At 40.6% G+C, this 14,345-nt stretch overlaps 1 protein-coding gene across 1 annotated transcript in view; it reads right to left on the bottom strand.

The window, feature by feature from the left end:
* Nucleotides 1-2,616: 2,616 nt before the first annotated feature.
* The window catches only part of LOC109883737 (transcription factor AP-2 delta (activating enhancer binding protein 2 delta)), a 52,785-nt gene continuing 41,056 nt past the window's right edge, over nucleotides 2,617-14,345 (bottom strand). The window contains exon 8 of the mRNA XM_031815725.1: nucleotides 2,617-3,993. Coding sequence (XP_031671585.1) covers nucleotides 3,783-3,993 — 211 coding nt within the window. The 3' untranslated portion in view covers nucleotides 2,617-3,782. The remainder of the gene's footprint in view (nucleotides 3,994-14,345) is intronic.

The raw sequence follows: 14,345 nt of genomic DNA, 5'->3' as shown, positions 1-14,345 counted from the left end.
TTATAGCACTTATTTCGAGTTTTGCCTTTGTTTGATGGCACTATGGACCTTTTATTATTATTATTATTATTATTATTTTTGGGGTGGTTCACCTTGTAGACCCTAACCCTAACCTGAATTCTAACCTTAACCACTAGTTACCCTAATCCTAACCCTGACCCTGACCCTAACCCTAACCTTGACCCTAACCCTAACCCCAACCCAATCTGAATTCTAACCTTAACCCCAAGTTACCCTAATTCCTCACCCTAACCCTGGGACCCCCATGCCTGAACCTAACCCTAACCCTGAGACCTTCATGCCTAACCTTAAACCTTTAGACCCTCATATCTGATTTTAATTCAACCTTGACCTGTATTTTAACTCTGACCCTTATGGTAACCCCAATCTGAACTTTGACCTTAACCTATAGCTTTCAAATCTTCAGCTTAATTTCTAACCCTAACCTTATGTCCCTACACCTCCATATCTCATTTGAATCTCTACACTCTCTATATCTATTTTAATCTCTAGATTTTTATACCGAACTTTTCCTCCTAGACCACTGCTCTGAACTTGGCACTTGGCCTATATTCTTAGTTTTGAATTTCTGGCTCTTAACCTAAGCCCTATTTTAATGTCTGACTCTGGTCTTCCTTTTATAGCCTTTTTTTTGTCATTTAAAGTATATTATACATACGTCTTACCATTTATCCTGAAAGGGTTGCCTGTGCCAGTGCACATCAGATTCGTCTGTCACTTATTGAACCTAACCCTAACCCTAACCCTATTGAACCTAACCCTAACCCTATTGAACCTAACCCTAACCTTAATCCTAACCCTATTGAACCTAACCCTAACCCTAACCTCTATACCAGGTTTCTTGCAGGATGACAATGTCTGTATTACCGATTTCTTTGGTGAATTCCGGGTTCCTGCTCTTTAGGCCAAAGGCAGATGACCTCAGGCCTTGGATATTCCAGGATGATATAGTGAAGGCTTTTTGTTCCATAGAGTGTCCAATGTTGTTGGTCGTGGTTTGTCCTCAGGCCAGTAAGTGTGAGCAGAGCCTGCTGAGCATCTGGTACATGCCATTGGCTTGGGCGAATGTGAGAGTGGGGGTTGGGACTGTTTGCCCGCTCACTACCTGGGCGTATGTGTGGCTTCCATAGTCTGTCTGTCTGTCTGTCTGTCTGTCTGTCTTGTCTGTCTGTCTGAAAGTATTCAGACCCCTTGACTTTTTCCACATTTTGTTACGTTACAGCCTTCTTCTAATATGGACTAAATAAATAAAAATTCTCCACAATATACTCACAATACCCCATACTGGCAAAGTGAAAATAGTTTCTGAGAAATTTTGCTGATAAAAAAAAAAAACTTATTTACATAAGTATTCAGACCCTTTGCTATGAGACTTGAAATTGAGCTCAGTATAGCCTGTTTCCATTGATTATCCTTGGGATATTTCTACAACTTGACTGGAGTTGACCTGTGGTAAATTCAATTGATTCAACATGATTTGGAAAAGCACACAGCTGTAAATATAAGGTCCCACAATTGACAGTGCATGTCAGAGCAAAAACCAAGCCATGAGTTTGAAGGAATTGTCCGTAGAGATCTGAAACAGGATTGTGTCGAGGCACAGATCTGGGGAAGGGTACCAAAAATATTGTGTAGCATTGAAGGTTCCCAAGAATATAGTGGCCTCCATCATTCTTAAATGGAAGAAGTTCGGAACCACTAATACTGTTTCTAGAGCTGGCCTCCCGGCCAAACTGAGCAATCGGGGAGAAGGGCCTTGGTCAGGGAGGTGACAAAGAACCCAATGGTCACTCTGACAGAGCTCTAGAGTTCCTCTGTGGAGATGGAAGAACCTTCCAGAAGGACTACCATCTCCACAGCACTCCACCAATCAGGCCTTAATGGTAGATTGGCCAGCCACTCCTCAGTAAAAGGCACATGATTCTCTGGTCTGATGAAACCAAGATTGAACTATTTGGCCTGAATGCCAAGCGTCACGTCTGGAGGAAACCTAGCACCATCCCTACGGTGAAGCATGGTGGTGGCAGCATCATGCTGTGGAGATGTGTTGAAGTGGCATGGACTGGGAGACTAGTCAGGATTGAGGAAAAGATGAACAGAGGAAAGTATAGAGCAATCCTTGATGAAAACCTTCTCAAGAGTGCTCATGACCTCAGACTGGAGCAAAGGTTTACCTTCCAACAGAGAGGATCTGCAGAGAAGAATGGGAGAAACTTCCCAAATACAGGTGTGTCAAGCTTGTAGCGTCATACCCAAGAAGGCTCGAGGCTGTAATTGCTGCCAAAGGTGAATCAACAAAGTACTGACTAAAGGGTCTGAATACTTTAAGTAAATGTAATTTCATTTGATTTATTTATTTTAATTAGCAAAAATCTTGCTATCTATCTTTCTCCTGGGGAACATTCTTCATGTTTGTCCTTTTCAGAAGTTCTTCCGATGAGTATTCAATCAACTGTTTATATTCTAACAAAGGGATTCACATCCAGAATCTGTTATTATACGATACCACATGTTCTTGTATATTTTGTTGTATGCAATTATGTGCGTGTGTGTATTGATTGGTTGATTGATTGACCCACACACTACACAGGAACTAGTAGGAAGGAACATGTATCAATAGTTTTTATTGAACACAGGTATTTTAGAAGGTATGGTTTTAACATACAGTATATGTAATTCAAAGCCTACAAGAAAAGTTATTTAAATATTTATATATATATCTATACAAATGTTTATGAAGGGTCAAAGAGCTTGTATCATAATTGTAGTTCTGGGGAGTGTACAAAGATTGACATGCACAACAAAATGTTTCCATGGCAACTGAATAGTCACCTTTACAAAATGGCTCAGAAATCTGGACTCACACACACGCACGCACACACAGATACACACACAAGCACAGGCACATGAACACACACACACACTCTCACCAACATAGTGAACCCAGTCTCACACTCTCACCAACATAGTGAACCCAGTCTCAGACTCTCACCAACATAGTGAACCCAGTCTCACACTCTCACCAACATAGTGAACCCAGTCTCACACTCTCCCCAACATAGTGAACCCAGTCTCACACTCTCCCCAACATAGTGAACCCAGTCTCACACTCTCCCCAACATAGTGAACCCAGTCTCACACTCTCACCAACATAGTGAACCCAGTCTCACACTCTCCCCAACATAGTGATCCCAGTCTCACACTCTCACCAACATAGTGAACCCAGTCTCACACTCTCACCAACATAGTGAACCCAGTCTCACACTCTCCCCAACATAGTGAACTCAGTCTCACACTCTCCCCAACATAGTGAACCCAGTCTCACACTCTCCCCAACATAGTGAACCCAGTCTCACACTCTCACCAACATAGTGAACCCAGTCTCACACTCTCCCCAACATAGTGAACCCAGTCTCACACTCTCCCCAACATAGTGAACCCAGTCTCACACTCTCACCAACATAGTGAACCCAGACCCCAGTCTCTTGGTTCTAAAACGGTAAACATAATAATGGCATTAATTGCACTGTTCAGGTGGAGACTGGAGGGAGAACGTACTGTGTGTATGTGTGCGTATGTGTGTACATGTGTACCCCGCTCCTTTCCCGTTGACTCCCAGATGGCACTGACCAGAAGTCCCTGTCTCTACTTCCTGTTGTTCAGAATGAATAAATGTCAGTCTCCACAGAGATTAGCTCCTCCTCCCAGGGATCAAACCCTGACAAACACAGGCACATACACTGCATAGCACAGGGAAAGGGCTACTCTGTCTTTTCAGCTTTGCCGTCTTTATTGAGCAGCTCGCTGGTTTTCCGGACAGTTCCGGTCTTTTCAGTCTCCTGACCAGAGGTTTTCCCAGGGTTCCCGGCGGCAGAATGTTTATCCAGGAAGTTGAGCATCTCACTAAGAACGGTCTGGAAGGTGCTGAGAGCCGCGCACACTGCCGGAGTCCCGAATCCATGGGTGATCAGACTGGAGAACACAAACACATGAAGACATAAATATACACTACATATATAGATACACATTATATATACACTATATACACATTATATATACACTATATACACATTATATATACACTATATACACATTATATATACACTATATACACATTATATATACACTATATACACATTATATATACACTATATACACATTATATATACACTATATACACATTATATATACACTATATACACATTATATATACACTATATACACATTATATATACACTATATACACATTATATATACACTATATACACATTATATATACACTATACACACATTATATATACACTATATACACATTATATATACACTATATACACATTATATATACACTATACAGTGTGTTCTGAAAGTATTCAGACCACTTCCCATTTTCCACATTTTGTTACGTTACAACCTTATTCTGAAATTGATTAAATCATTTGTTCTCCTCAATCTACACACAATAGCCCACAATGACAGAGAAAAAACTTTTGTTTTCTTTTTGCAAATGTATTAAAAATCTAAAAAGTATCCAGACACTTTGCTATGAGACTCAAAATTGAGCTCAGGTGCATCCTGTTTCCATTTATCATCCTTGAGATGTTTCTACAACTTGATTGGAGTCCACCTGTGGTAAATTCAATTGATTGGATATGATTTGGAAAGACACACCTGTCTATATAAGGTCCCACAGTTGACAGTGCATGTCAGAACAAAAACCAAGCCATGTGGTCAAAGGAATTGTCTGGAGAGCGCCGAGACAGGATTGTGTCGAGGCACAGATCTGGGGAAACTTTTTAAATGTAAAAAGTTTGGAACCGCTAAGACTGTTCATAGAGCTGGCCACCCAGCCTAACTGATCAATCGGGGGAGAAGGGCCTTGGTCAGGTAGGTGACAAAGAATCCAATTGTCACTCGGATAGAGCTCCAGAGTTCCTCTGTGGAGATTGGAGAACCTTCCAGAAGAACAACCATCTCTTCAGCACTCCACCAATCAGGACCTTATGGTAGAGGGGCCAGACAGAAGCCTCTCCTCAGTAAAAGGCACATGATAGCAAGCTTGGAGTTTGCCAAAAGGCTCCTAAAGGACTCTCAGACCATTTGAAACAAGTTTCTCTGTCAGAGTGACCATCGGGTTATTGGTCACCTTCCTGACCAAGGCCTTTTACTCCTCTAGAAAGAGTCTTGGTGGTTCCAAACTTCTTCCATTTAAGAATGATGGAGGCTACTGTGTTCTTGGGGACCTTCAACGCTGAAGAAATATTTTGGTACCCTTCCCCAGATGTTTGCCTCGACACAATCCTGTCTCGGAGCCCTACGGACAATTCTTTCCACCTCATGGCTTGGCTTTTGCTCTCACATGCGCTGTCAACTGTGGTACCTTATATAGACAGTTGTGTGCCTTTCCAGATCATGTCTAATCAATTGAATTTTCCACACGTGGACTCCAATCAAGTTGTAGAAACATCTCAAGAATGATCAATGGAAACAGGATGCACCTGAGCTCAATTTCGAGTCTCATAGCAAAGGATGTGAATACTGATGTAATAAAGGTAATTGTGTTTTTTACTTTCAATACATTAGCAAAAATGTATTCTATCCTGTTTTCACTTTGCCATTATGGGGTACTGTGTGTAGATTGATGAGGATGTTTTTTTATTTCATCTATTTTAGAATAAGGCCTGAATCATTTCAGAATGCACTGTACACTATATAGACACAATATACACTATATATACATTATAAATACACTATAGACACGACACGACACACACTATACAAACACTATAGATATACAGTACCAGTCAAAAGTTTGGACACACCTACTGATTCAAGGGTTTTTCTTTATTTTTACTATTTTCTACATTGCAGAATAATAGCGAAGACAAACTATGAAATGACACATATGGAATCATGTATTAACCAAAAAAGTGTTGATGAAATCAAAATATATTTTACATTATTCAATGTAGCCACCATTTGCTATGATGACAGCTTTGCACACTCTTGTCATTCTCTAAACCAGCTTCACCTGGAATGCTTTTCCACCAGTCTTGAAGGAGTTCCCACATATGCTGAGCACTTGTTGGCTACTTTTCCTCCCTGCGGTCCAACTCATCCCAAACCATCTCAATTGGGTTGAGGTTGGGTCATTGTGGAGACCAGGTCATCTGAAGCAGCACTCAATCAATCTCCTTCTTGGTCAAATATCCCTTTCCCAGCCTGGAGGTGTGTTGGGTCATTGTCCTGTTGAAAAACAAATGATAGTCCCACTAAGAGCAAACCAGATGGGATGGCGTATCATGGCAGAATGCTGTGTTAGCCATGCTGGCTAAGTGTGCCTTGAATTCTAAATACATCACAGACATTGTCATCATTTAAGCACCATCACACCACCTCCTCCGTGCTTCACGGTGGGAACCAAACATGTGGAGATCATCCGTTCACCTACTCTGCATCTCACAATGACAGTTGGAACCAGAAATCTCAAGTTTGGACTCATCAGACCAAAGGACAGACTTCCACAGGTCTAATGTCCATTGCTCATGTTTCTTGTCCCAACCAAGTCTCTTCTTCTTATTGATGTCTTTTAGAAGTGGTTTCTTTGCAGTAATTCGGCCATGAAGGCCTGATTCACACATTCTCCTCTGAACAGTTGATGTTGAGATGTGTCTGTTACTTGAACTCTGTGAAGCATTTATTTGTGCTGTAATCTGAAGTGCAGTTAACTCTAATGAACGTATCCTCGGCAGCAGAGGCAACTCTGGGTCTTACTTTCCTGTGGCGGTCCTCATGAAAGCCAGTTTCATCATAACGCTTGATAGATTTACGACTGCACTTGAAGAAACTCTCAAATTTCTTAATGTTCCATATTGACTGATCTTCATGTCTTAAAGTAATGATTCACTGTCGTTTCTCTTTGCTTATTTGAGCTGTTCTTGCAATAATATGGACTTGGTCTTTTACCAAATAGGGTTATATTCTGTATACCACCCCTACCTTGTCACAACACAACCGATTGGCTCAAACACATCAAGAAGGAAATTAATTGTTAACCTTTATCAGGCACACCTTTTAATTGAAATGCATTCCAGGTGTCTACCTCATGAAAAGTAGCCACTCTTTGCCTTGATGACAGCTTTGCACACTCTTGGCATCCTCTCAACCAGCTTCATGAGATAGTCACCAATGCATTTCAATTAACAGGTGTGTCTTGTTAAAAGTAAATTTGTGGAATTGTTTCATTCTTAATGCGTTTGAGCCAATCCGTTGTGTTGTGACAAGGTAGGGGTGATATACAGAAGATAGCTCTATTTGGCAAAAGACCAAGTCCATATTACGGCAAGAACAGCTCAAATAAGCAAAGAGAAATGACAGTCCATCATTACTTTAAGACAAGAAGGCCAGTCAATGTGGAAAATGTCAAGAACATTGAAAGTTTCTTCAAGTGCAGTAGCAAAAAACATCAAGCGCAATGATGAAACTGGCTCTAATGATGACCGCCACAGGAAAGGAAGACCCGGAGTTACCCCTGCTGTTGAGGATAAGTTCATTAGAGTTACCCCTGCTGTTGAGGATAAGTTCATTAGTTACCCCTGCTGTTGAGAATAAGTTCATTAGAGTTACCCCTGCTGTTGAGAATAAGTTCATTAGAGTTACCCTGCTGTTGAGGATAAGTTCATTAGAGTTACCCCTGCTGTTGAGAATAAGTTCATTAGAGTTACCCCTGCTGTTGAGAATAAGTTCATTAGAGTTACCCCTGCTGTTGAGAATAAGTTCATTAGAGTTACCCCTGCTGTTGAGAATAAGTTCATTAGAGTTACCCCTGCTGTTGAGAATAAGTTCATTAGAGTTACCCCTGGTGTTGAGGATAAGTTCATTAGAGTTACCCCTGCTGTTGAGGATAAGTTCATTAGAGTTACCCCTGCTGTTGAGAATAAGTTCATTAGAGTTACCCCTGCTGTTGAGGATAAGTTCATTAGAGTTACCCCTGCTGTTGAGGATAAGTTCATTAGAGTTACCCCTGCTGTTGAGGATAAGTTCATTAGAGTTACCCCTGCTGTTGAGAATAAGTTCATTAGAGTTACCCCTGCTGTTGAGAATAAGTTCATTAGAGTTACCCCTGCTGTTGAGGATAAGTTCATTAGAGTTATCCCTGCTGTTGAGAATAAGTTCATTAGAGTTACCCCTGCTGTTGAGGATAAGTTCATTAGAGTTACCCCTGCTGTTGAGAATAAGTTCATTAGAGTTACCCCTGCTGTTGAGGATAAGTTCATTAGAGTTACCCCTGCTGTTGAGGATAAGTTCATTAGAGTTACCCCTGCTGTTGAGGATAAGTTCATTAGAGTTACCCCTGCTGTTGAGAATAAGTTCATTAGAGTTACCCCTGCTGTTGAGAATAAGTTCATTAGAGTTACCCCTGCTGTTGAGAATAAGTTCATTAGAGTTACCCCTGCTGTTGAGGATAAGTTCATTAGAGTTACCCCTGCTGTTGAGGATAAGTTCATTAGAGTTACCCCTGCTGTTGAGGATAAGTTCATTAGAGTTACCCCTGCTGTTGAGGATAAGTTCATTAGAGTTACCCCTGCTGTTGAGGATAAGTTCATTAGAGTTACCCCTGCTGTTGAGGATAAGTTCATTAGAGTTACCCCTGCTGTTGAGGATAAGTTCATTAGAGTTACCCCTGCTGTTGAGGATAAGTTCATTAGAGTTACCCCTGCTGTTGAGGATAAGTTCATTAGAGTTACCCCTGCTGTTGAGAATAAGTTCATTAGAGTTATCAGCCTCAGAAATTGCAGCCCAAATAAAAGTAACGGACACATCTCAACATCACCTATTCAGAGGAGACTGTGTGAATCAGGCCTTCATGGTCGAATTGCTGCAAAGAAACCACTGCTAAAGGACACCAATAAGAAACACGAGCAATGGATATTAGACAGGTGGAAATCTGTCCTTTGGTCTGATGAGTCCAAGTTTGAGATTTCTGGTTCCAACTGCCGTGTCTTTATGAGACGCAGAGTAGGTGAACGGATCATCTCTGCATGTGTGGTTCCCACCATGATGCATGGAGAAGGTGTGATGGTGTGGGGGTGCTTTGATGGTGACACTGACTGTGATTGATTTTGAATTCAAGGCACAATTAACGTGCATGGCAACCACAGCATACTGCAGCAATACGCCATCCCATCCAGTTTGCTCTTAGTGGGACGATCATTTGGTTTTTAACAGGACAATGACCCAACACACCTCCAGACTGTGTAAGGGCTATTTGACCAAGAAGGATAGTGATGAGTGCTGCATCAGATGACCTGGCCTCTACAATCACCCGTTCTCAACCCAATTGAGATGGTTTGGAATGAGTTGGACCACAGAGTTTATTTATTTTTATTTCACCTTTATTTAACCAGGTAGGCTAGTTGAGAACAAGTTCTCATTTACAACTTGGACCTGGCCAAGATAAGGCAAAGCAGTTCGACACATACAACAACACAGAGTTACACATGGAATAAACAAACATACAGTCAATAATACAGTAGAAAAAGTATATATACAGTGTGTGCAAAAGAGGTAAGATAAGGGAGGTAAGGCAATAAATAGGCCGTGGTGGCGAAGTAATTACAATATACCTTTTAAACACTGGAGTGATAGATGAGCAGATGATGATGTGCAAGTAGAAATACTGGATTGCAAATGAGCAAGATAAATAAATAAATACAGTAGCTGGATGAGGTAGTTGGATGGGCTATTTACAGATGGGCTATGTACAGGTGCAGTGATCTGTGAGCTGCTCTGACAGCTGGTGCTTAAAGCTAGTGAGGGAGATATGACTCTCCAGCATCAGTGATTTTTGCAGTTCGTTCCAGTCATTGGCAGCAGAGAACTGGAAGGAAAGGTGACCAAAGGGGGAATTGGCTTTGGGGGTGGCAAGTGAGATGTACCTACTGGAGCGAGTGCTACGATTGGGTGCAGATATGGTGACCAGTGAGCTGAGATAAGGTGGGGATATACCTAGCAAATACTTGTAGATGACCTGGAGCCAGTGAGTTTGGCGACGAGTTTGAAGCGAGGGCCAGTCAACGAGAGTGTACAGGTCGCAGTGGTGGGTAGTATATGTGGCTTTGGTGACTAAACGGATGGCACTGTGATAGACTGCATCCAATTGGTTGAGTAGAGTGTTGGAGGCTATTTTGTAAATGACATCGCCAAAGTCGAGGATCAGTAGGATGGTCAGTTTTACGAGGGTATGTTTGGCAGCATGAGTGAAGGATGCTTCGTTACGAAATAAGAAGCCGATTCTAGATTTAATTTTGGATTGGAGATAATAATGTGAGTCTGGAAGAGTTGACAGTCTAGCCAGACACCTAGGTATTTGTAGTTGTCCACATACGTCAGAACTGTCCAGAGTAGTGATGCTGGACAGGCGGGCAGGTGCGGGCAGCGATCGGTTGAAGAGCATGCATTTAGTTTTACTTGCATTTAAGAGCAGTTGGAGGCCACAGAAGGAGAGCTGTATGGCATTGAAGCTCGTCTGGAGGTTAGTTAACACAGTGTCCAAAGAAGGGCTAGAAGTATACAGAATGGTTTCGTCTGCGTAGAGGTGGATCAGAGAATCACCAGCAGCAAGAGCGACATCATTGATGTACACAGAGAAGAGAGTCGGCACGAGAATTGAACCGTGTGGCACCCCCATAGAGACTGCCAGGCCCTCCGATTTGACACACTGAACTCTATCAGAGAAGTAGTTGGTGAACCAGGCGAGGCAGTCATTTGAGAAACCAATGCTGTTGAGTCTGCCGATAAGAATGTGGTGATTGACAGAGTCGAAAGCCTTGGCTAGGTCGATGATTACAGCTGCACAGTAATGTCTTATCGATGGCGGTTATGATATCATTTAGGACCTTGAGCGTGGCTGAGGTGCACCCATGACCAGCACTGAAACCAGTTTGCTAGGCAAGAAGGTACGGTGGGATTCAAAATAGTCGTTAACTTGGCTTTCGAAGACCTTGGAAAGGCAGGGTAGGATAGATATAGGTGTGTAGCAGTTTGGGTAAAGAGTGTCTACCCCTTTGAAGAGGGGGATGATCACGTCAGCTTTCAAATCTTTTGGAATCTTAGACGATACGAAAAAGAGGTTGAACAGGCTAGTAATATGGTTTTCAACTATTTCGGCAGATAATTTTAGAAAGAGAGGGTCCAGATTGTCTAGCCAGGCGAATTTGTAGGGGTCCAGATTTTGCAGCTCTTTCAGAACATCAGCTATCTGGATTTGGGTGAAGGAGAAATGGGGAGGCTTGGGTGAGTTGCTGTGGGGGCTGCAGGGCAGTTGACCGGGGTAGTGGTAGCCAGGTGGAAAGCATGGCCAGCTGTAGAAAAATGCTTATTGAAATTCTCAATTATTGTGGATTTATCAGTGGTGACAGTGTTTCCTAGCCTCAGTGCAGTGGGCAGCTGGGAGGAGGTGCTCTTATTCTCCATGGACTTTACAGTGTCCCAGAACTTTCTTGAGTTTGTGCTACAGGATGCAAGAGTGAAGGAAAAGCAGCCAACAAGTGCTCAGCATATGTAGGAACTCCTTCAAGACTGTTGGAAAAGCATTCCACGTAAAGGTGGTTGAGAGAATGCCAAGAGTGTGCAAAGCTGTCATCAAGGCAAAGGGTGATTTGTTTAACACGTTTTGGGTTACTACATGGTTCCATATATGTTATTTCATAGTTTTGATGTCTTCACTATTATTCTACAATGTAGAAAAAAGTACAAATAAAGAAAAACCTTTGATGTGTCCAAACGTTTGACTGGTACTGTATATCCACTATGTTGACACTACATACACAATATCAACATTATATACAGTGCCTTGCGAAAGTATTCGGCCCCCTTGAACTTTGCGACCTTTTGCCACATTTCAGGCTTCAAACATAAAGATATAAAACTGTATTTTTTTGTGAAGAATCAACAACAAGTGGGACACAATCATGAAGTGGAACGACATTTATTGGATATTTCAAACTTTTTTAACAAATCAAAAACTGAAAAATTGGGCATGCAAAATTATTCAGCCCCCTTAAGTTAATACTTTGTAGCGCCACCTTTTGCTGCGATTACAGCTGTAAGTCGCTTGGGGTATGTCTCTATCAGTTTTGCACATCGAGAGACTGACATTTTTTCCCATTCCTCCTTGCAAAACAGCTCGAGCTCAGTGAGGTTGGATGGAGAGCATTTGTGAACAGCAGTTTTCAGTTCTTTCCACAGATTCTCGATAGGATTCAGGTCTGGACTTTGACTTGGCCATTCTAACACCTGGATATGTTTATTTTTGAACCATTTCATTGTAGATTTTGCTTTATGTTTGGGATCATTGTCTTGTTGGAAGACAAATCTCCGTCCCAGTCTCAGGTCTTTTGCAGACTCCATCAGGTTTTCTTCCAGAATGGTCCTGTATTTGGCTCCATCCATCTTCCCATCAATTTTAACCATCTTCCCTGTCCCTGCTGAAGAAAAGCAGGCCCAAACCATGATGCTGCCACCACCATGTTTGACAGTGGGGATGGTGTGTTCATGGTGATGAGCTGTGTTGCTTTTACGCCAAACATAACGTTTTGCATTGTTGCCAAAAAGTTACATTTTTGTTTCATCTGACCAGAGCACCTTCTTCCACATGTTTGGTGTGTCTCCCAGGTGGCTTGTGGCAAACTTTAAACAACACTTTTTATGGATATCTTTAAGAAATGGCTTTCTTCTTGCCACTCTTCCATAAAGGCCAAATTTGTGCAATATACGACTGATTGTTGTCCTATGGACAGAGTCTCCCACCTCAGCTGTAGATCTCTGCAGTTCATCCAGAGTGATCATGGGCCTCTTGGCTGCATCTCTGATCAGTCTTCTCCTTGTATGAGCTGAAAGTTTAGAGGGACGGCCAGGTCTTGGTAGATTTGCAGTGGTCTGATACTCCTTCCATTTCAATATTATCGCTTGCACAGTGCTCCTTGGGATGTTTAAAGCTTGGGAAATCTTTTTGTATCCAAATCCGGCTTTAAACTTCTTCACAACAGTATCTCGGACCTGCCTGGTGTGTTCCTTGTTCTTCATGATGCTCTCTGCGCTTTTAACGGACCTCTGAGACTATCACAGTGCAGGTGCATTTATACGGAGACTTGATTGCACACAGGTGGATTGTATTTATCATCATTAGTCATTTAGGTCAACATTGGATCATTCAGAGATCCTCACTGAACTTCTGGAGAGAGTTTGCTGCACTGAAAGTAAAGGGACTGAATAATTTTGCACACCCAATTTTTCTGTTTTGATATGTTAAAAAAGTTTGAAATATCCAATAAATGTCGTTCCACTTCATGATTGTGTCCCACTTGTTGTTGATTCTTCACAAAAAAATACAGTTTTATATCTTTATGTTTGAAGCCTGAAATGTGGCAAAAGGTCACAAAGTTCAAGGGGGCCGAATACCACAAGGCACTGTATATTCTAAATAGACACTATATATATAGATATTATCAACTGTATATAGACACTATATATATAGATATTATCAACTGTATATAGACACTATATATATAGATATTATCAACTGTATATAGACACTATATATATAGATATTATCAACTGTATATAGACACTATATATATAGATATTATCAACTGTATATAGACACTATATATATAGATATTATCAACTGTATATAGACACTATATATATAGATATTATCAACTGTATATAGACACTATATATATAGATATTATCAACTGTATATAGACACTATATATATAGATATTATCAACTGTATATAGACACTATATATATAGATATTATCAACTGTATATAGACACTATATATATAGATATTATCAACTGTATATAGACACTATATATATAGATATTATCAACTGTATATAGACACTATATATATAGATATTATCAACTGTATATAGACACTATATATATAGATATTATCAACTGTATATAGACACTATATATATAGATATTATCAACTGTATATAGACACTATATATATAGATATTATCAACTGTATATAGACACTATATATATAGATATTATCAACTGTATATAGACACTATATATATAGATATTATCAACTGTATATAGACACTATATATATAGATATTATCAACTGTATATAGACACTATATATATAGATATTATCAACTGTATATAGACACTATATATATAGATATTATCAACTGTATATAGACACTATATATATAGATATTATCAACTGTATATAGACACTATATATATAGATATTATCAACTGTATATAGACACTATATATATAGATATTATCAACTGTATATAG

This window comes from Oncorhynchus kisutch, unplaced genomic scaffold (genome assembly GCF_002021735.2).
Source record: "Oncorhynchus kisutch isolate 150728-3 unplaced genomic scaffold, Okis_V2 scaffold524, whole genome shotgun sequence".
In the NCBI taxonomy this organism is placed as follows: domain Eukaryota; kingdom Metazoa; phylum Chordata; class Actinopteri; order Salmoniformes; family Salmonidae; genus Oncorhynchus; species Oncorhynchus kisutch.
This window is presented reverse-complemented; position numbering and strand designations above follow the sequence as displayed.